At 39.5% G+C, this 23,378-nt stretch overlaps 1 protein-coding gene across 8 annotated transcripts in view; it reads left to right on the forward strand.

The window, feature by feature from the left end:
- grip2b (glutamate receptor interacting protein 2b) overlaps positions 1 to 23,378 on the forward strand; it is a 186,448-nt gene that overhangs the window by 66,137 nt on the left and 96,933 nt on the right. For 2 of the 8 annotated variants that reach the window (XM_077008442.1, XM_077008459.1), the window contains exon 1: positions 21,240 to 21,621. The exons of the other annotated variants lie outside the window; for them this stretch is intronic. In XM_077008442.1, coding sequence (XP_076864557.1) covers positions 21,567 to 21,621 — 55 coding nt within the window. In that variant the 5' untranslated portion in view covers positions 21,240 to 21,566. Of the gene's footprint in view, positions 1 to 21,239; positions 21,622 to 23,378 lie in introns of those variants that run through there. 8 annotated transcript variants of the gene reach the window in all.

Consider the following 23,378-nt stretch of genomic DNA (forward strand, 5'->3'; position numbering starts at 1 on the left):
AGTTTGATGGGTGCCCTCCTCCATCACAGGGAGTTTTATGGGTGGCCTCCTCCATCACAGGGAGTTTGATGGGTGGCCTCCTCCATCACAGGGAGTTTGATGGGTGCCCCCCTCCATCACAGGGAGTTTGATGGGTGGCCCCCTCCATCACATGGAGTTTGATGGGTGCCCCCCTCCATCACATGGAGTTTGATGGGTGGCCCCCTCCATCATAGGGAGTTTGATGGGTGGCCCCCTCCATCACAGGGAGTTTGATGGGTGGCCCCCTCCATCACAGGGAGTTTGATGGGTGCCCTCCTCCATCACAGGGAGTTTGATGGGTGGCCCCCTCCATCACAGGGAGTTTGATGGGTGGCCCCCTTCATCACAGGGAGTTTGATGGGTGGCCCCCTCCATCATAGGGAGTTTGATGGGTGCCCTCCTCCATCACAGGGAGTTTGATGGGTGGCCCCCTCCATCACACTCCACAATGAGGATCCCACCAAACCTGCTGAATGTCTGCTCTTCATCAACATCCTAAAAAATGTCAAAACAGTCATTCAAAACACAATGTATTCAATTACACTCCCAAATCTGAAAAAGCTGGATCAGTATGGAAAGTGCAAATAAAAAAGAAACCTTTTTGACTTCTATTATTGCAAACAGAACTAGGGGTGCCAATAATTATGGAGGGCTCTGTACCCAACCAACGTTATAAAGTTTCTTGCTATAAACAATAGCCTGCTTTCTCTGAGGTTTATCATAAACACGCACAGCAGATCCGATACTTTATAGTGAATTGGTGTTAGCATACATTTACCTTTATCTGACACAAATTATGAACCTGATCTGTCCCACTACAGCTACGGGAGACCGTAGTTACACAATTAATCAGATTAATTCAGCAACCAACAAAATATAAAACAATAGAACAATTATTCTACGTTAAACTAACAGGATAATACTCGATGGAAGCGGAAATACCGACCAGTGCAGGTTGCTTCATGGTGCAAGGAAGAAGATAGAGTCAAGGCAGAAGATGGAGAGAGCCTACACCCAAAATCCTCTCCCTTTAAGACCAGCATATCAACGGTACAGCAGTTACAAAAAACCAGGTTAACCAGTGGTAATCAGGTTGATGGTATAGACAAGAGTACATTTGCATACAGAATACATTTCCACATAGGACGGCCACCTTTGGGGTGAAGTCTACAAACTTTTCCAGTGAGTGATGTAACTCTTACCCTGTATAGCATAACCTTTCCCACTAGACAACATGCTGCAAAATGAGACTAAACATGATCAGTGATGTCAGTAACACGTTACTTAGTAACGCGTTACTCTAATCTTACCACTTTTTTCAGTAACGGGCTATTTCCAGTCCAGTAATCAGATTAAAGTTACTTATCCAAGTAACTGTGCGTTACTATTTTTATTTTCCTTAGTAAAAATATATATATTTGCTTTCTTCTGGGCTCTTCTACTTTTGCGTCTGACTGTAGCGTTCAACCTCGCACGCCCCGCGCGAACCTGTGAGAGCGCGAGCGCGTTCACGTCATTCTGTGCAGTGTTCTCCATAACTATATGTGGTAGTGTAAAGAAATACCCCTAAAAAACAGGGGAAGGAACATTTACCTGACAAATTCTAACGTTGCATTGTGTTCCTGGTTTGAAAAGTGCTGGAATTTTGGCTTTAAAAATTTTTACATTTTTAGTATTTAGTATAAAGTATTTAAAAATGCTTGAAATTGTAATTGTATTTCGTTTCACAACAAATAGCTGTTTGACTGAATAGTTCGATTGTATTACGTTTAAATACATTTACAAATAATACTGCACAGCAACACAAACGTAATGTCAGGAGATACATTATTTAAATGTCAGGAAATACATTGTTACTGTTAAAAATGCACTTCCAATAAAGTGAGTATTGGAAAAACTTATTTTGCTGCTGAATGTAACTACTAAAGTAACTTGTTGTCACGGTGACAGCTCTGGACCCCTCCTTTTGGGCGTGTCGTTATGTGGTCTGCGTGCAGTTATGTCCATGTTTGTAGTTCCATGGGTGTGGGTCGTTTGTGAGCGTGGTCGTTAGTCTCACCTGTGTCTTGTCTCGTGATCACTGGGGAATGTGTTCAGCACTTATTTAATGTGTGTTCGCACAATGTCTCGTGCTCGTCTTTGTCTTGAGTTCGTGCCTGCATAAGTGTCCGTTTTGTGTGCTCGCGCTGTCGTGCTAACTACACTTGTGTCATTAAACGTTATGTTTCACCGTATTCGTTTCGTCGTGCCTGCCTCCTCCGCATCATTACACTTGTAATCTAACATAGTTACTTTTAAAATAAAGTAATATGTAATGTAACTAAGTTACTTTTTAAAGGAGTAATCAGTAATCTTGATTACTTTTTCAAGGTAACTAAGCCATCACTGAACATGATACACAAACTCACTAATATAACCAAAATACAAATGGGAACTCATCCTACCACTCCTACAGATACTGTATAGCTCTATATGTAACTGTCCAAATGGTAAATAAATCAATCAAGGCAAAGTTCTGTCAGACATTGCCAGCAGAACAAAATGGTACAAATCAATCAGATAGATAGAGATAGAGTTAGATAGATAAATACTTTATATCAGAGCGAATCCCAGAGGGAAATTCTTGACATCCAGTAGCGGATAGACATCGTACACAGGGTTATAAAGGAAGGTACGGTAGAAATTAAACCCTGCAATTAGTCCAAAAGCAATAAGAATATCTGACTTATATAAATGTTGAAGCCTATGGTATTAAAAAAAATCTGTGAACTATAGCATCAGAATGAATAGTAAATAACTCTCTCTTACACTCAGATTTAGTGCTAGGCATACAATGTCATCAAATTGATGCCTTATATTATGACTTGGTAAACCTTGTCTTGAATACTGACATCACAGTGCTTTTGTTTAATATACCTACTGTGACAATAAAGTCTCATTGCAATAAACATCCAGCACACTCTGGGGTGCTCTGGTAGGCATGCAGTGTCACAGCTACCTTATGTTGCATCCAAAAGATGATGTCTGGATTGCACTGTACTTTATGCCACGACAGTAGCAAATCCACAGTTCAAACAACCTTATTTTAAATGGGATGATGCAGTGGCTCTTTATATAGAACCTAGAACCTCCCCCCCAACATCCCCTTCCCTTTCCTTCACATTTTTCTTTTTATTAAAGTGTTTTAGTCTGGTGGGGAACAGTTACCACATTCAATTACAGTAGTTTTGTTTTGTTTGTTTACTTTTTAGAAAAAGCAGACATATAGGATGATAAAAGCTATATGGTTTATGCATGTGCTGTGACATTCCTGTTTTGAGCTGCCATTGTGGGTAAGTACCATTTCAGATCACCAGATACATTACTTTTTCCACAAAATCTGGTTCCATTGTGCCTAATATTAAATCCTGCAAGAAATGTGTGGCAGAGCTAGAAGCTCTATGATCCATTCTTTATGTCATCCAGCTTTTATACACAAACGATCCCTTCAACAATCGTCAGAGAACTCAGTAATTCCTCCTGACAAAAATGGGATGATGTGAGAAGTGAGTGCGGTTGTTTTCCTCTCTCCTCTCGTCACTTCTGTACTTAAGCTTGCGATTTGTTGTTGGTTGTGTGCAGTGAATTTATCAAGTTTTTAGTTTTCTGAGGGGCAGCGCAAGTGTGTGCGTGAATGTGTACATGTGTGGGCTGGTGTAGACGAGAGTTTGATGTTTAATTGCTGTTGCGTAGCATTGCGTCAGTGGGTGTGGGATCTGAATGCAGCGTGGGACAAATGAGAGGAATGGATGAGGAACAGGAGTGGATAAAGCTGTGTGTGTGTGTGTGTGTGTGTGTGTGTGTGTGTGTGTGTGTGTGTGTGTGTGTGTGTGTGTGTGCGTGTGTGTGTGTGTGTGTGTGCGCCCCCACATGAAACATGAGGAAAATGCCTCATGAATGTAGAAGAGTGGGTGAGAGTCATTGAGGGACAGACAGGGAGGATGGCTGAATGCAGTGAACAACAGCTTTAACAGTGACTGCACATCTCACTGCACTGCTCACCAAAATATTACAATTCATTTATAGCCAAAGTGATCTCTGAATGAACTGCCATTTAGAAACCACTTCTTCCCACTGTTTACACGGTATAACCTAAGCCACAAAAAAGAGAAATGCAATATTTATGGACAGGTTTTTGATCTTTTTAGACAAGGCTGAAGACAAACTGAAATCCATACTACATGTTCGCAAATATTTAGTGTGTGCATGTTTACCTACTTTTAAAAGTAGTTTTGGAAAACTGAGAAAAAGGCATGATGCATGCATGAGTCTTTGAATAGAAAAGTGTTTAAAATGAAAGCAATGCACAAACAATAATACAAAAGGTAAATGGTATACAAATACTCATAGCAGATATCCTTGAGGCAATGACCAACAATGTTTCAGGCCAAAACCGGGGACAAGGACAGACCTGGGGCTCTGTAGCAAGACAGGCAGGGGACAAGACCGAGGACTGGGCAAACGACGCATGGGCATAAGGCAACAAGTTGTCAAATGAACATTCAAGAGGGAGACCTGGTGAGGGGGAGGGAACATTGGTTGTCTAGAGTTGATACTGGGTTTTCTACAAATTTAGCTGAGAAATTGAAAGGTATTGTCCACATTAACACAACAGAAGGTCCCGTAAATTAAGAGTCATGAGTTTGATTTAATGCTAAGACGAACAAATGAATTTTAGCAAGATTTAGACTTAGATTTATTTAGACTTCTACTACTGTATGTGTAAGAATTAGGGGTGGGCATAGATTAATTTTTTAATTCTAGATTAATCTCACTGAAATCTTGAAATTAATCTAGATTAATCTAGATTAATCTATATTAAAATGGCTCATATGCGTGCTACCCAAGTAATGACTAAAAGTCAGTTTTTGAGATAGGATTTCTTAATACAGAGGATGACCAGGGGCTCATCTCCTGTTTCCAAAATGCATCAATGACTGCTTGAGGAAGCTGTTCTACTTTGATACTTGAAGAAAAAAAAAACATGCTCAATAAAATGTAGGCTACTCGTGTTCAACGGTTTATTCAGTTAAACATGAATTTGTAAGCCTACATACTGTACATTAAAATGGGTTGATAACATGTTTATTCAGCTAAACATAATATTTGAAATGTAAGCCAACATTTAGTACATTTAACCTCACGGACGTAATTTTCAAAAGTCAGTTTTGGTCCTCTGTAGTTTTAACGGTTAAAATTAAATATTTAAATAGCGACGAATCTAGCGCTAGGACCATGCAGAAAACGACCGCTCCGAGCTTCGCTCCGGTAACACTTTACGTTCCTAAAAATGAATTTTCCATGAAGCAAACCTGGCGACTTCGTGGCTGCATCCATGTAAAAACACGTACGATTTGTAATTAACAGGTTTAAAAACTCGTTCTCGCCCCTACTGTGCAATTTGGTTAGGAATACAGCCGAGCTAAACTATCAAGTTTAAAGTCATCATAGTTTGCTTATCCATTTTGACCCAGTTCCCAACCCAACTTTAAGAATAGATTAACGGCGATCATTTTTATATCGCCCGATAAGAGTATCAAATTAACGACCGCCGTTCACCACTAGTAAGAATGGATCTGGATTCCTTTTGGAGAAAGTTTTCAGCCAGTCATAAACTATTTTTGCAAGGGTTTTAAAGCATATGTTGGACTTATCACCCAGACTTTACACAGGTTCCTCGGGTGTAGAGAGTTTGGTTACATTTGATTGCAATGGTTCTGTGGTGAACCAGGTGATAAGGCCAACAGTGTTTTCCCTACATGTACATTTCATGGTGACAGCATCACAGTTTGTTGATGCCTTGAACAAAGTACTTTTTCAAACTGGAGAAGCCATTGTCAGAACTGACATGTGACTTGAATGTCTGCCCTTTTCAGAAAAACTAGTTAATAACTAGCTAGCTCAGATAGGCACCTGTACTGAATGACCAGTGAATATTGTATATATTGTAAGATTCTTAACATTTGACAACAGAACATGCCTTCTCAATAGGTGCTTGTGGGCTCTGGTGTAATGAGAGATGGTACGTGGTCCTAATATTTTGAAATTTACTGCCTTTTTGCCGTCTGCTGTGACACTCTAAATTGATGTGTCTCTTACTACAGATTGTTAATGTTACAGTTTGTAGAGTATTTTGGATACATGCTCTTCCACTTCATGCTAGACCACTTTAGACCGTTTATAGCTAATCATTTATAGCTTTAAACTTCTGTTTAGAAGACAATTCAGTCATTCAATCCAAAGGTAAAAAGGTCTCAATCTTTATGAACTTTCCCGTAACTTCATAAAATAAACTAGCTACCTTTCTTACTATCATTCCTTTCTATTACACTCAGGTGTCCACGTCCGGCATTGTAGAAAGCACCTTTTGTCACTTGCAGTAGATTGAGCATAGCATTGTGGGGAAGTTGAATGACAGCTTTCTTGGGGTGTGTTTCTTCTCCATGTCTCAGAAAAAGTCTTGGGCGAGAATCTTCTCATGGGATTCTTCCCTTTCAACTCAGTGCTTTTGAGGATTTGCCCATGCGTCGTTTGTACGTGAACATCTCCTGATAGAGGCTTCCTCTCGCAGTGCCAGTTCTGTGTAGCTGTTCTTAGCTCCATCAGTGCTCGTCACCTCAGAATAATTCTCTTGTGTGTCTGTTCTTAGCCTTACATCATGAATCGGATTCTAGCATGCTTGATACTGGCATACTGACATTTGGGGTACCCTAACAATAACTTTCAAAATTTGCACACCAGCTAAGCTTCCAGCAGAATACAATTCTGCATAATGAATCACTTCCAACGTATTATAAATATTCCTAATCCTATCATTATGAACTGAAATCTACACTCATTAAATTAGAATGAACAATGAACTAAACTAAAACAAACAAGGAAAAAACATGACTGGTCATTTTGAAGAAAGTAGATTTGCTAAGTTCAGATTTGCCCAAGTGGAAAACAAGGCTTGCATGTTTGCATGGCCAAACTGGTGTAAATTTAAATCTGTGTATACTAATGCAATATTGACCTTTGAAGAAAATGGACAAACGATTTGATTGATTTATTAATCTTCTGTCTTGCAAGTCCTAACTAAGCATGGATATTTCACATACGATATTGTAAAATATATTCATAAGACAACACAAATTGCTTTTATAAAAAATTATAGCCTACTTGTAGCTGCATTTGAAATGAGCTTGCTACAATGAGCTGTCACTGTTCATCTGCATTCAATGTATGATTACCTACCCTAGGTGCTGCCTGCAGCTACAGTGCTCTATAGGACAAATCATCCTATATTTCTGTACCACAAAGTATGTGTTCATAAATCTCTAAGGCTTATAATATTGCTATGTTAGCAATGTGGAAAGCATGTTACATCTAAAATAGAATAATAATAATAATAATAATAATAATAATAATAATCTTTATTTGTATAGCACCTTTCATACATACATGCAACTCAAAGTGCTTTACAGTATAAATAAAAAGAAACATTAAAAGGAGATAGGACAAAAAGAAAGTGTTAAAAGAAATTAAAGATAAAATATTAAAATAAAATAAAAAGTAAAGTAAATAATATGATAATATAAAATATAAATATATATAAGAATATAAGAATGATTTATATATATATATATATATATATATATATATATATATATATATATATATATATATATATATATAAGAATGATTTATATATATATACTAGGCCTAATTTCAACAACAAAGAATGACCATGGAGTGAAGAGGGTTAATGTCTTGGTCCAGGTATGCTGAGCTTGAGTAGAGCCAAAATGTGAACTCCTGTAGGATCTAGAAGACTGGGTTGAGAAACACCTCTATATCAAAATCCTGAAAAAGTAGGCCACATAATCATATTCAATACATTTGCAAAAAAAAAAAAAAATTGGCCTAATACTCTCTTGAAGTAGCATCTTTTTAAAAATGTGGCAAAAAATGAGCCAAGGCTGGCAACTAACCGAACTTTGTAATTTTCTCTCCAGCCCTCCTGGTGCTGTGTAATCAGACTCACTTCTGCCCATCACAGATCAATATCAGTGTTCCCTGTGACTGAATCTTTGGTGCTCACCTTGGGCCTATCATTACCCAACAGACTTTCTCCATTAACTGTAACAGCTGATAGCCCCTGCACTGAGGCACAGATTGAAGCAGAATTCTCTCCCTGTCCCTTCTGAGGAACTGGGAGCACAGACCACAGCCAAATGGGCCTTTCATACTTCCTGATTACGTAAAGAGCACTGATGCTTTCGGAGCAATGTTGTGTATCACCCCCATATCAAGGAAGGAGAAAGAGGAAGGAGGGAGAAATGAAGACAAAAAGCCCGATGAGGATTTTTATTACTACCTCTTTAATTTCCCATCAGCTGCTTTTTTGCTACATGGAATAATTAAATGGATTTGTGATTTGTATGCAGTTATTCCCCTAGATGGCCTAGATGTAGCTAGCTGGGTCTGTTTGCAGTGGGTAGCAAGCTTACATTTCGAGTTTACACCTGAACCATTCTCCAAGCCAGGTCCTTAGAGCTGAATTCCATTTTGTTGAAGCCAAGGCCTTTAATTGCGAATACCGTTTTGTGGCTCCATGGAAGACCAAATATTTATTTGCCTGTCCTGTTTTGCAAAGGAATTGTTTCTTTTTGTAGCTCATGTTCATGGAAATATGATGTGTGTTAAGCAACAGTGATATTTCAACAGAAACATCTTTTCAGGGGGTTCTTCATCTTAAGAAGTGGTACAAAAAGTATAGCAGTCTGACGAATGTCAACTGGAACAGTCCAAGGACACCTTGATGTAAGAAAATATGACGTATATTTTTACTGCTGTTATTTTGGGAACCCTGATGACTGTAACTCAAAGTTTATCAATCCATGTAGTTTACAGGCACCTTGAGGGTTTGCTACAGGCATTCCAAACAGTGCTAGACTCACTGCACAACCACAGACAGCAGAGCATCACGGAGCAGGTGTGAGTACTCAGGACAATTTCCAGGCACCGCCCTCTGAGGCTCCTCCTCCCTTTGAAAACCACTCGGGTTCACTCTAGACCACACCCCATTCACTAGTCACTACTTGAACACAGTGGCGGACCGTGCATTTCACACCTTTTCACTCCATCTGAATCAACCTACCCCTCTGAAACTAATTTATGGATATAAAAAACCTCTTAATATGTAGAAATACAGAATAAAGAGCCATTGCACTGCAGACAGATAACTCCTGTAGCCTTAATAAATGCCTTTATTTAATAAACAAACCAGGGGTGAACACACACAAAAAACATCAATAATAACCTCAGAAACTTGCAGTATTATTTAGGAAAGTAGCAACATTTTACTTTGCCAAAAAAATCGGATTATTTGTAAAGTCAGTTTGATTACTCTATCGTACAGATGATCCTTGCATTTCAGTTCCATCAAGAAGTCCTATCGCTATCGAAGCTAATGCCGAAAAAAAATACTACGACCACTAGTTGGTAGCCTGAAAGTGATGGATAAATCGTCTTCTTGATTGACAGTCTAGTTAGCTTTGGAGCTGTTCCACCTTTCTTAACAATGTCTAGCTTTTCTTGAAAAGTCAGTCTTTACATGTTACAATTGATTAATCAATGAGAAAAAAACAGGCAAAGAACAAAAAATATTAAGAAAAAAAACTGATTGACCAAGAAGGAGTAATGAAAGCATATCCATATGTGTACATACGTATTTCACAGTGTGAAAGCTTCTGAAGCAGTTTATCTCATTGGTAAAGAAGAGGTAGACTTTGCACTTAGAGGAAGTCACTCTGATGCCTTTGCAGCCAAGATTTATGCACCTCCCTTTTGCTGTAGTCATCTCTGGCCAGTGGTCAGTTCGGTCTAGATGCATGTTGCTTGGCAGGACTGGGGCAGCTGATCCTCTATGACACTTCTCCTCAAGACAGAACTCCACATTTTGAGATGGTCTGCCTTTTTGTTTGCTGGAGCTCTTTTTCTGCCTTGTCAGTGTTTGCCAAACTAATCTTGAAGTTCAGCAAGCTCATCACATTTTTAAAAATTTATTTATTCGTTTATTTGACAGGGACAGTGTACATTAATTAACATGACTGTAAAATGTACCAGAATTGGAGGAATGTCCTTGCAGGCTCTTTGGTAGCCATCTCTGTACAAATGTGAGGTAAAACATATGAAAAGCAATTCTGTGGTACCATTTATTTAAATCTTTAAATTTTGGTATGGTACAGAGCAATCAGTGAGTCTTAACAGGTCCACACCACCCATGCTCCTATTGTTACACACTATCTCTCAACTGTGGTAGTGTGGTTTGCTGCTGCAAAGGTGCAGGGTGACTAGGGTGACTGCTCGATTATCGTACAAATTTCAGGCATGAAAATGGGTCGGGGGTTAAAAAAGTGAGAAGACAAGACCGGGGTATATATATATATATATATATATATATATATATATATATATATAGGGAATAGGAAGAAACCTATATATATATATATATATATATATATATATATATATATATATATATATATATATATATATATATATATATATATATAGGTTTCTTCCTATTCCCCACCATCATAGGGAGTTTTTCCTCGCCACTGTCGCCCTTGGCTTGCTCATTAGGGTTCTGGACCCATAGTATTGTTAACCTTGTAAATCCTGTAAAGCTGCTTTGCGACAACTTGAGTTGTTAAAAGCGCTATACAAATAAACTTTGATTGATTGATATATCTCAGTGGGGAACCGTCAGGGCCCTCTACGCCCTCTCAGAGGGCCTAAAATATTCTTAAAACATAAATGTCACAACCCGAGGGAGGAGGCACGACGAGCGATGATGGTGCAACACACGTTTTATTTGAACAAAAAGACTCCGTGTGGAGAGTGAGCATGTAAACACAGACACTCACACTGGCACGAAACTTTAGACAAAGACCAGCATAAGACACTGCGCGAACGCACATTAAATAGGTGATTAACACAGACCCTCGTGATCTCGAGACAAGGCACAAGTGAGACTACGAACATGCTCACGGACAACCCACACCCACGGAAGTGCATACATGGACATAACAACACGCAGACAACGTAGCGGCACGCCCACAGGGAAGGGTCCGGGACTGTCACCGTAACAATAAATATATACAATTTATCCAATTTTTTAATCTACTTACAGTTTGACAATCGACATCTAAACAATTACAGAAATATAAGCAAATAAATTATTCACCCGTGTCTATTCAATCTGTGTTTGAAGGTGAGGGGTTAAGTGGAGCCTGTGAGCCTGTGTCTCCCCCTATCAGGACTGTGATGCCTGCTGTTCGTTTACAGAGGACCTGGCAGTTATAATTCAGCGCAATACCAGTTTCAAATGACAGTAAAATTGACCAATCATATTTTCCCTCTTAGTGGGAGGGCTTAACTGTATGATAATTTTCGCCCGCTGTGGCGACGCTAGCTGCCGTTAGCGTACCACCGCTAGCTAGTTTTGATTCACTCCTTTGATGCCCTCGTGCGCGTTGTTTACATATTCCGCTTCCGAGGAACACGGAGCTGTGAACCTTATTTTGTTGGAACCTTATTTTGCTTAAGAAGTTATCTAGTACATATATTATTGTTTATTGCATTTCTAAAGCTGTACTGTCATCTCAGCTTTATTTTTTATTTATTGCAGTTAATTAGGAAAGAAAACAATTTTTTTCAGGGGGCGAATGGGAGCGGGCCCATGTTTAATGGTCACAGTTCGCTACTGAGATATGCCAAATATATATATCGCTCTATTTCTATCTCTCTAATATATATATATATATATATATATATATATAGAGAGAGAGAGAGAGAGAGAGAGAGAGAGAGAGAGATCCACATTATATATATGTGCCGAATATAATCAAATCCATAATAGTAAAAATACCTAAATTAACCAAAATTAAAGCAATTAAAGCAATACTGAAAAGTGGCCACCCTATATACAACCAGCTTTGTTCACTCACACATCACATGCATCTTGTGCTGTCCATATTTTATTAAGAAGTGAACAACAATAATTGAACCATTGAACATAGATGTACTAAACTAGGCGTGACCTGCAATAGTCGCTGATTCGACTATAGCTAACTATACCCCCTAGTCGACTATGAACGTCATAGTCGAATGTACCATTCTAACTGCATGGGGGTGCCCAAGGATGCAGCTAAGCATTAGTTGCTACATGAAATGTCTTTGTTTTCGTTATATATAGCCTTTTGTCAAATAAAATCATCCTAATTTCTGTTAATAAATATTTTAAAATGTTGTTTTTATAGGCATCTTCCTTACTACACATTAAGAAATCACACCCTGCAGTTGCACAATCCAAACGAGCGGAGCTGAACATGCTACAGAATACGCAGCATCTGCCGAGATTATAATGGCTACAAAAAAATTTCAAAAGTATTTTGAAAAAGATGAATCAAACAAAGTAAAGTGCAAGTTATGTCATCAACGTTTTTCATTTCGCATGACAACAACCAACATGGCATACCATTTAAAAGGGGTTAGGCGAAAAAAAAAACCAGTTCAGCAGTTTGTTGTTTCGGTCATGTCGTCCCTAACGTTTCATAAAAAATAAATGAGTAAATAAATAAAAGCTGAATAAAGCCAACCTACCGTGTTTATTCATTTATCTGAGTGTTTTAGGTTTTTACTTTGAAGAGGAAAAAAGTCCTGAATGAGAACGAGATCCCGTTTAAGGTGCTCTAAAAAAAATTAAAAATAAATAAACCCGATTCGACTATTAGTCGACTAAAGGGAAAAGCTGACTAATCAGATTCGACTATGAAAATCCTTAGTTGAATACACTCCTATACTAAACATAATACATGTCAGACATGACATTCAAACACTGTCAGATTCTGAGAAAAAAAAAAGATTTTAACTTGGAGAGGTGCGAGTAAGAATAGTAGTCCATTGGAATGCAGAGTGCGGATTACAGTTTACTTCCGGGTTTCCATCCAAACCTCTTGAAAAAATAATGCGCAATTTCCAAGTTTCGGCAGAAAAAAAAATCGCCTTAAGCCTTGTTTCCATTCATTACAGTTATGCGAATAAACTTTAGATCACGTGAGAGGACGCCAAACAATAGTGGTTTTTACATCCATCTGGCAGTTACGCATTTTTGCACGTTGAGGTTTTGAAACATTTTTTTCTTTTTCTTTTCTATACATCGAGAAGTTAAATTCAATTTTTGCTCTCTCCAGAACTGTTTTTGTATGCATTTGCCATCTTTACATCGCGATCATGTACAGAACCACATGACTTGAGGCATGATACGTCATCGTTTATGCGAAAAACCCTTTTCCATCCTGTTTTTCCGAATTTTGGCGATGCGATAGTCTAACTTTTCCACCTCCTCCTAGCGTAAAAATATTTTTGCGATATTTGGGGCTTTTTTCGAATTTTGGACTTTTTCCATCCAGCTTTTTTCATGCGCATTTTCAAAATGCGCAAAAACTCAGTGGATGGAAAACCCTCTTGTCAATGGATGGAGGCAGATCCGTAATTGCGAGAAGCCCGCTTTCGCCATTCCAGATAGCTCAGTCAAAACCATTATGTCTTAATGAACCAATACATCAGCGGCGAAAATGAGTGTAAAAAATACCAGGGTTCACGTGTTTTTATTTTCTAACATGGGCTAAAGCACAGGGTAGGCTATCAAATGACAAGAGTTTACAACTTCATCTTCAACCTTTTCAGTCCTGGCGCGAATGTTGTCCTCACACGTCCCTGGATTCACCAGTTAGAATTACAGAGACACTAGAAAAAATCTTGTTTCTTATTTTATGTCACCGTTAACTACACGGGGTTGACGCGAACTTAATAGGCCTGTCTATCTACCTATTTATCACAAGATAAAGCGAATGACAGTAACTTTGTTTTACCCCAAAATGTGAAAACGATTGAAACCATTAATCACCCAATTAAATCCACTGGGAAATATACGATCTGGTAAATGTAAATGTACGATCTGGTAAATGTACGATGTGGTAAATGTAGTGGTAAACTCTTGTGCCTTGCCCCCGGTGTAGATAGCACTAGGTCCTGCTTCTCAGCATGAATGAAGAACGTTCGTATGATTGAACGAAATTTGGCCTCTACGATGGTTCTGGGCGGAAATTGCTGGCCACTGTGTCATTGAAATTGCCTATTTCAGAAGTGCTCCGTTTGCTTATTAAGTCTATATGATATAAAATATCATACAATCACCTTACCCGTTTTAATATAAATATAAAATATCATACAAAAGCTTATATGACATCTGAGGAGGAATTACACAGGTCAGCTTCAGTACAATGTTCCCACTTGCACCAATGTCTGAAATGCCACGTTCTGCAGGAATAGAACCTGTATAAAACTAAATTATAGACAATTCCATGTTGGTCTGCCAGTAGAGCTTGTAACCCCATTTCTTTGGCTTCTTGGGGTTGTTGTACATTTTCAGTGCACTTTTCCCTTGAAAGGGATTGTTTGTTCAGCCACATACAGCATCTCATCAGTGGGGATGATTTTACATGTGTGGAAACAGCGCAACCATCTGAACATCTATAAAAGGAAGTATACAGAGCATTTGAAATTATTTAAGTATTCATGGACAAAATATAATTAATATCAGTTTGTGATTCAGATATTTTCAGTGTTGGGAACGTTACTTGAAAAAAGTAATTAGTTATAGTTACTCACAAAAAAGTAACTGAGTTAGTAACTGAATTACTCTATAATAAAAGTAACTCGTTACCAGGGAAAGTAACTATTTGCGTTACAGTTAAAAAAAAAGGTCATATGCCAATTAATTAAGTTTTTTTTTAAAGCAGTTTTCACAGTCAGTTGAAATGAGTAGATCAGAAAATTTTTAACTTTTGATATTTATTGCACATCCACAGACCAGTGCAGGATAAAATCCTTTAAAATCCCAAATCTTTGGGGAAAAAAAGCAAAAGAAACAGTTACACTATATAAAGTGTATTTACATCTATGAAATTAAATTAAATTCTCTCAACCTGAGACAACTGGTTTGTTTACAACAGAAGTAAACTTAACAATAAAACCTCTATTCTTAATTAAATAAATCAAATACCCAGTCTGGTAGACATTCAGGAACTTCAGGTATTTTCTTAAATAATGTTTATATCGCCTTGAAAGTTCTAGTTTTCTTCGGCTTGCACCTGACGCCATTTCTGTCTCTTCTCCGTTTGTGTCGTGTCACTCGCGTGCTTTGGCGCGCGTGTAAAAACACTGACTCTGATTGGCTATCATAACGCTGCCTTAGCCAATCGCTTACTGACTTGTTAAGTTAAACAGGTGTAACACCGAGAAGTGTGACCTATCGAGATCTGTTACTCCTCACTAGTCTGGGCAGCGGTCCGCTCGCATTACTGTTAGTTTATCAATATATAGTAACGCACCGCTTTTAATGACCAGTAACGTCAACGGCGTTAAAAATAACGGCGTTATTCGCAACACTGGATATTTTTTAGGCCAGTAGAGAAGGCCTTGCACGCCCTGACCACCACTGCTTGAACTTTTATGTAACGTTACAGTCCTGGAGGCTGGACGCAAGTGCGGACTCTTGAGAATTTATTAACAAACTAACACTACATAGTATATTCTATCATAAAACAAAGACAAACCAAACATTAACCAGATAAACCAACTAACACAAAAGGCACAAACCAATACACAGAATAGAAGATAAATAAAAGCTAGCATGAAAGACATAGAACAGCAAAAAAAAAAAAGGCATAGAAACGATCAAATCACCAATAAGACAAAACCAATAAGACTAAATAAGAGACTAAACACAGGACTTAAATGCACTGACTAAAACAAGGAACCAAATGAGACACACCTGAAAGTAATGATGAGGGGGTGGAGAACAAAGGAGGCGTATGAAGACGGACACAACCAGGAATTTCAAAATAAAGGCCCACAAAATAAAACAAAGCGCAAACATGGATAACAAAACGACAGAATGACAGGAGGGATGAAACCAGTAGCAAACCGTGACCATTAAACCTGGGCCCGCTCCCATCCGCCCCATTTCCCCGAAAAAAATTTGTTGTAATCCTGACTCAACAAACTAGCTAGCGGTGGTACGCTAACGCTAGCTAGCATCGCCACAGCGGGTGGAGGGGGGGGGGGGGGGGCGCAAAAATATTCTCATCTACTAAAGGGGGGCACGGCAGAAAAAGTTTGGGAACCACTGGTTTAGCTGTTGATTGTTGATCAAATTGGATAATTTTATATATATTTTTTTATGTTTTAAGAATATTTTGGGCCTTCTGAGAGGGCCCTGACGGTTCCCCACTGGATGAAACTAGCCGTGACAATTTACCTGTTGTTACTCAGTGGAGTTGTTTTTGTTTACCATAATGGAATAAGGATTCACAAAGTTTCCTAGTAAAAGCAGAGATTTAAATGTGTTGTGCATGAACACGGTATTGCTAAGATCAGGAAGACAATAAATCACATTAACCACATTAAGAAAAGCATCAGTGAAAGCTAATCCATGCCAAGTCAATGACGTTCTCCTGTTAAGATGTTTTCTACAGCCTTTTCACTTACACTCACTGGCCACTTTATTAGGTACATCTTTCCAACTGCTCATTAACGCAAACGTCAAATCAGCCAATCACATGGCAGCAACTCAATGCATTTAGGCATGTAGACATGGCCAAGACAATCTGCTGTAGTTCAAACCAAGCATCAGAATGGGGAAGAAAGGTGATTTAAGTGACTTTGAATGTGGTATGGTTGTTGGGGCCCGACGGGCTGGTCTGAGTATTTCAGAAACTACTGATCTACTGGGGTTTTTACACACAACGATCTCTAAGGTTTACAGAGAATGGTCCGAAATAGAGAAAATATCCAGTGAGCGGCAGTTCTGTGGGCGCAAATGCCTTGCTGATTCCAGAGGAGAATGACCAGACTGGTTCAAGCTGATTGAATGGCTACAGTAATTCAAATAACCAGTCGTTACAACCAAGCCATGCAGAAGTGCATTTCTGAACACACATGTCGAACCTTGAGGTAGATGGGCTATACCAGCAGAATACCACACTAGGTGCCACTCCTGTCAGCAAAAAACAGGAAACTGAGGCTACAATTCACATAGGCTCACCAAAATTGGACAATTGAAGATTGGAAAAACGTTGCCTGGTCTGATGAGTCGCGATTTTTGCTATGACATTCCAATGGTAGGGTCAGAATTTGGTGTCAACAACACGAAAGCATGGATTCATCCTGCCTTGTATCGACGGTTCAGGCTGGTGGTAGCGGTGCAATGGTGTGGGGGATATTTTCCTAGCACACTTTGAGCCCATTAGTACCAACTGAGCATCGTGTCAATGCCACAGCCTACCTGAGTATTGTTGCTGACCATGTCCATCCCTTTATGACCACAGTGTACCCATCTTCTGATGGCTACTTCCCGCAGGATAACGTGCCATGTCATAAAGTGTGAATAATCTCAGACTGGTTTCTTGAACACACCAATGAGTTCACTGTACTTGAATGGCCTCCACAGTCACCAGATCTCAATCCAATAAAGCACCATTGGGATTTGGTGGAATGGGAGATTCGCAACATGGATGTGCAGCCAACAAATCTGAATCAACTGCGTGATGCTATCATGTCAATATGGACCAGATTCTCAGAGGAATATTTCCAGTACCTTGTTGAATCTATGCCACGAAGGATTAAGGCTAACCCAGTACTGCCAAGGTGTACCTAATAAAGTGGCTGCTGAGTGTATACTGCCTGTTTAACCTAAAACCAAATATTTAATTTGCTTTAGTTCTGGAACACTTACATAAATTTTGCAATTTATTATTACTTTTACTGCAGTCTCTCTGCTGAGGGTGATATGGAGATGAAATCTTAATGAAATCATTACTTCAGAAATGATAAAGGGTGATTAGGATCAGCTTCTTGTCCTGTGTAAACTGTGTAGATTAAAAAGAAAAGTATGTATTTTATATGTACAGTATCTAGCCTGAAGGAATTTGCAATTCAGTACAAAATGAAGCCCATGATCCACACCTCGAGAAAAATGGGACATTTACTGATAGAGCAATTGTGCTAACTCTATGAGCAAAGCAAAACAACACTGATATATTGGTGACCTTTCTGCTGATTGACAAATGAAGTCTCCCAGTCAACTCCATCTTGCAGTTGTCCTTGCAACTCATAGCTTTCCAGATGAATGACACAACCTCTGTGGTCAGTGTTCACCTTCTCTCACACCAACCAGAGAAATGTGGCTATCAATTGGCACTAGGACTGAAGAACACACAACTTCATCTAGTGTGTGTGTGTGTTTTTTTTTTTTTATTTGCTGGGGAAGTAATTTAGGTTCTGGCTAAAAATTGCTTTCGGCAGGAGTGAAATGGTGTAAAGTGAATCAGGTGTGGCCTAATGATGGATCATGAGGGGAATTGCTTTGCCCCCTTGTGCAGGGCTGAGCCTTCCATATATGGGTGAAAGTGGGAGGTGCTTATAGCAGGGGGGCAATCATGAGGCTGGGGCTCTCAGTGGTGGTTGATCTCACATTTTCAATGTAATGTTTCAATGTAATGTTTCAATATTTTGTTCATGAACAAACAACTCAACAAAAAAAAACCCTTATCAAGTTTTTTTCCTCAGTACCAAAATATAATATAGCACATTTATTATTTGCTACCAACAGATCTGACCTTACTCATCAAGTTATGTATTTCATAAGTATGTTATGAGCAGGGAAATGGGTTTTATAATGATCAGAAAATAATGCCAAAATGCACACTGCAAGGTTTCCCCAGTACCAGGATTGCTAAAGGGTAAAATGAAATTAGTCTCGGCTAGCAACATCCACCTCTTCAGTTCATCAGTGCATTATTTTGACAAACAAGAAGACTATTTGGTAATTAACAAAGTAATTATTTGCAATGTTCTCGTGATGGTGAACACTAATTATTCTCAATGCTTATATAAATCCATAACTGGTCTCTCTTCAGACCAGTCAGTGTCAAGCCACATGGATGCCTGTTATTAGCTTGAATCTGTCTTTGATTCACCAGTTTGATTCAGCTGGTCATTGTGGCCAAAACTGCTAACCTGACTGAACATCTCGGACCTTTGGAGCTGGTAAGCAGTGCATTTCTTGCATGTGGTTGCTGCCTTAGGAACTGGGGGCAGTCGTGGTCTGGCGGTTAGGGAACTGGTCTTGTGACCGGAGGGTTGTGGGTTTGATTCCCAGACCTAAGGCCATGACTGAGGTGCCCCTGAGCAAGGCCCTTAACCCTCAATTGCTCACTTGTATAAAAAAATGAGATAAAAATGTAAGTCGCTCTCGATAAGGGCGTATGCCAAATGCCATATAATGTAAATGTAAATGTAACTGACAGCACAGGAGAACGTGGATGTTAAATGTGGATTAGGAAGAGCAAGAAAGCGTGCGTCCCATAAAGCCGCAGCACTTTCCAGTAACCCCCCCCCCCCCCCCCCCCCCCGCACTTTGGTACAGATTAGCGTCAGTGCTGCTGCCATGCTTACTGCATGGTTCTGTTGGGTGTGGCGGCAATTGTGACGCAGCCGCACGGCCGTGTTTAGCTGCAACTCTCTCTGGCGTGATGAAATTGGGCTCATACTCCCATGGCATTTCCCACGTCATCCCTCCTCTACAGCGAGCACTGTGACATTCAACCACTATTGCATCATAAAGCGATTATAACTGCAGCAGACGCAGGAGGATGGTGTAATCCTAATACGAAGGTGCAGATGAAATGCCTATTAGGCACTATTAAAAATGCCTTTGATGTAAACAAATGCTTTTATCAGCTGTCACCCAAAATCACTATTTTTGGTTCATGGTCTTCTGTGCTCTCATTTATTTATAAATTCATTTTGATTTCAAAGGTCTGACTTGTGCTTAAAATGATTTTGAGTTAATGTGAATTAAATGCTGTACATTATTAATATAACAAATTCTTTTCTTATTTCTACAAATCAATTTTACTTAAATCTGACCTTTATACCTAATCTGACCTATGATTTTTTTTTCTGCTTAGTACAATAAAAAAGACTTTTATTTATTTTATTTAAACTCTTATTCAACATGTGAGCGCATTGGAAATGTGCAACCATTGTGTATGGAGGAGTAGATACATCAATCCCACTCCAGTTCCAGTTCCACTATGGGTTTTGATTGTTGAAATGTTTCATTGCATTGAAAATAAAGTTTGCTTCTTTATTTATCCGTTAAGAGACATTTGGAGATCTGTATATTGTTACTTTATTTGTGTGACGTCCTTGTACTATTCAAAAATGTACTTTCAATAAGACTCAGCAATTATAAGCATAAGAATGTAAGTGATGAGCATAAGAATGCTGCAAGTGATTGGTGATGACTTTAATATGTGCAGCTCTTCTGATTATCTAATCTCTATAAATCCAACACAATCACATTCTTTCATTATGATTCCAATAAACATGCAACTTTCCATGTGCATGTTGGTCAGCTTCATTCCAGCTTTACAACTGAAGCACAAGTTACAGTAGTATCTATGTGAGTTTGTATGAAGGACTGTGTTAATCCAGCAACTATTAATCACTGCATGGCTCTATGGGTCTTAGCTATTAATCACAGTTATTAATCACAGCAAGGACCTCTGGATTGCCTGCTTTTAATACAGTAGGTATTAAAATGAGTTTGCACAAATTCCTGTAGGTATTAAAACAGGCAATCCATAGAGAGCCAGTCCTCACTGACATTAATAATACTGACACCCTGCAGCTGGGTTTCCAATATAGATGTAATCCCATTGAATTCCACTGTAGATTTTAAAATGTTGCACTCCGTGGGTGTGTATGAACAGAAAGAGAGAATGTGTGTGTCGGGAGGGAGGGAGCGAGTGAAGGAGGTATAGAGTGCAGCTGTCTCAGCCTCTAAGCGAGGGAGGTTTATAAATATTGATTAGCATTCCCGCACCGATCGAAAGAAATGACAAGGCTCCCTCAGAAGATAAGCTGTCCTTAAGGAGGAGAGCTCTGCCTTTATTCCCGATCTCTCTCTCTCTCTCTCTCTCTCTCTCTCTCTCTCTCTCTCTCTCTCTCTCTCCTTCCCTCCCTCCCTCCCTCTCCTTGCTCTTCCCTTCCAACTGATGCCACCTCGTCTTAAGAGCACCGCAACTTTCGGAGTCTTGACGCGTGAAAGAGCTTAGCGCGAGAGTGAGCGACTGTGCGTCTTCATTCCTTCTTTCGGGCGTTTTTTTGGTTTGTTTGTTTGGTTTTTTGTTTGTTTGTTTGTTTCTGTGGCACGACGGACTGCTATTGAGTGCGCCATGTGACTTGTTCCGGAGCACTCTGAAGCTGTCCTCCCCTCCCTCTCTCCCCCGCTCCCTCCCTCCCTTGCTTGCTGGCTTCCTTTTTTATTTTTTTTTAACCTCCAGCTATGAGCTGCTGAGGAGAGCAGGAGGCGGCCAGAGGTGGATATGTTTTCCGTTTCGCTGAAGTGCCGGCTGGGGGTCATCAAACGCAGGATCAAGGGTACAGTGCAATGCACCTCTTTGACACAGATTTATGTTTGGGGTGGGGAGGAGGGGGCGTGTCTGAGTGCACGTGGAAGTGCGGGTGGAGTGGGTCATACTTTTTAAAGCTCCACATAGGTGCTTTCAAAAAGTGTGTGTGTTTGTGTTTATGTCTGTGCGCATGCCTGCACATTTTGTCCGGTATTTGTCTTTTTGTCTTTAGTCTCTTGCATCCGCTCTGTTTCCCTCAGACTGGGATTGTACTTTGTATGGTGCTTGGGACATTCTGAGTTCTGCCTGTCAGATGGCAGTGGGTTTGTTATGCTATGTGCAGTAGAGGTTTCCTTTCCTGAGGATTCAGCAAGATAGTCAAAAAGTTTTGAACGTCATAGATGTCAAGCCTCATCTACTTGATCTGTTTTCATGAGGGTTTAACTTGGTACTTGGCAAATGTCTGGGAACTGTTTGATTATTGCAGCCTTGCCGACAGACCTCATAGCTCTATTAGAGATGATCGAATGCCTGCTTAAAATTGATTGCACCAAGCGATTTTTTTTAAAGCTCAATTAAGTGGCCTGTTTTTTTGCTTTTAGAGGGCAAATTTAAAGACAATATTAAATATCTTTTAATAACCATTTGATATCTTTACACATGTTGTTAGCTCATGAAACTTAAAAACAGGGCATTTAAGAATATAACACCTCGTCTTTCCTTTTTTTTCATGCTGCTCCATGGCAGTTGATCGAGCGAAAGCTGGCCCAGGGATCGAGCTTGGGTGGGCAGGAGCTAGCTGAAGCAATGAGTTCTAAATCAAGTGTACCATAAAAACTATTTTTATCCACAGAACATCTCTCAGCCTAAGCTGCCTGGTGAAAAAAAAGAAAAAGAAAAAATAAATCAATAACACAGAGGAGCAGGTAGCTTCCTTGGCCAAGTTCAGGGCTGTTGACTCAGTGAAAGAATGAGTTTAGAACTCTAGTTGCAACAGTGCCATTCTCATCAATGGCAAAGGGCCATTGACTTTGGTTTTCCAGATGCTAAGCTCGTACATTCTTAACATGTCTGCAGTGGCGAGCAATATGGTGTCTTGACACTTTAAGGTAAAGTATTCATGGTATGTGTTGCTTTTAGCTGTGAGAGAATTAGAACTGACTTAGTGTGTTTAAGTGTAGTTTAGTATGATTGTACATAGACTTGACATTCATTTTAGGAATGGCGTCATGAAGCTCTATACGAGAGGGGAACACAAGCGACTTGCATTAGCTTTTTCTTTTTAAAGAGGGTTTTCTCTAAGCAACTTGAGTAACTTGCTGCTTTCTCAGGATAGATTCTGAGTGTTAATAGGAAGTGGGTGAGTGTTAATAGGAAGTTGGTGTGTTTATATGGAGTTCAATTTCCTGACACGCCTCCAATCCCCCCCATAGTACCTTCAAACTCCCTGTTCCCCAGCCCAGTGACATGTTCCCTCTCAAGCTGTTTATTTTTGGACAAGTGTTCATTGTGGACCTTCTCAGATTTTCCGAACAATGAAAAGAGAGCTATGCCACATGCATAACACAGTTTCAGCTCAGTTGCCTTTGGTACGGCTCCAGGAATGAACAGCACAGCCTGCCAACATGCAGGTGCTGCAGGAAGCGTTGGGTGAAGATATGATTAACGGTTAGAGGCAATGCGCAATATTTGGGAAGCAGAAGTCACGGGACTGGAGCAGCTTTCTGTTTCATCAACGTCGATGGATTTAATGTCAAATCTGAAGAGTCTGCATGAAGCCCATGC

This window comes from Brachyhypopomus gauderio, chromosome 1 (assembly GCF_052324685.1).
Source record: "Brachyhypopomus gauderio isolate BG-103 chromosome 1, BGAUD_0.2, whole genome shotgun sequence".
In the NCBI taxonomy this organism is placed as follows: domain Eukaryota; kingdom Metazoa; phylum Chordata; class Actinopteri; order Gymnotiformes; family Hypopomidae; genus Brachyhypopomus; species Brachyhypopomus gauderio.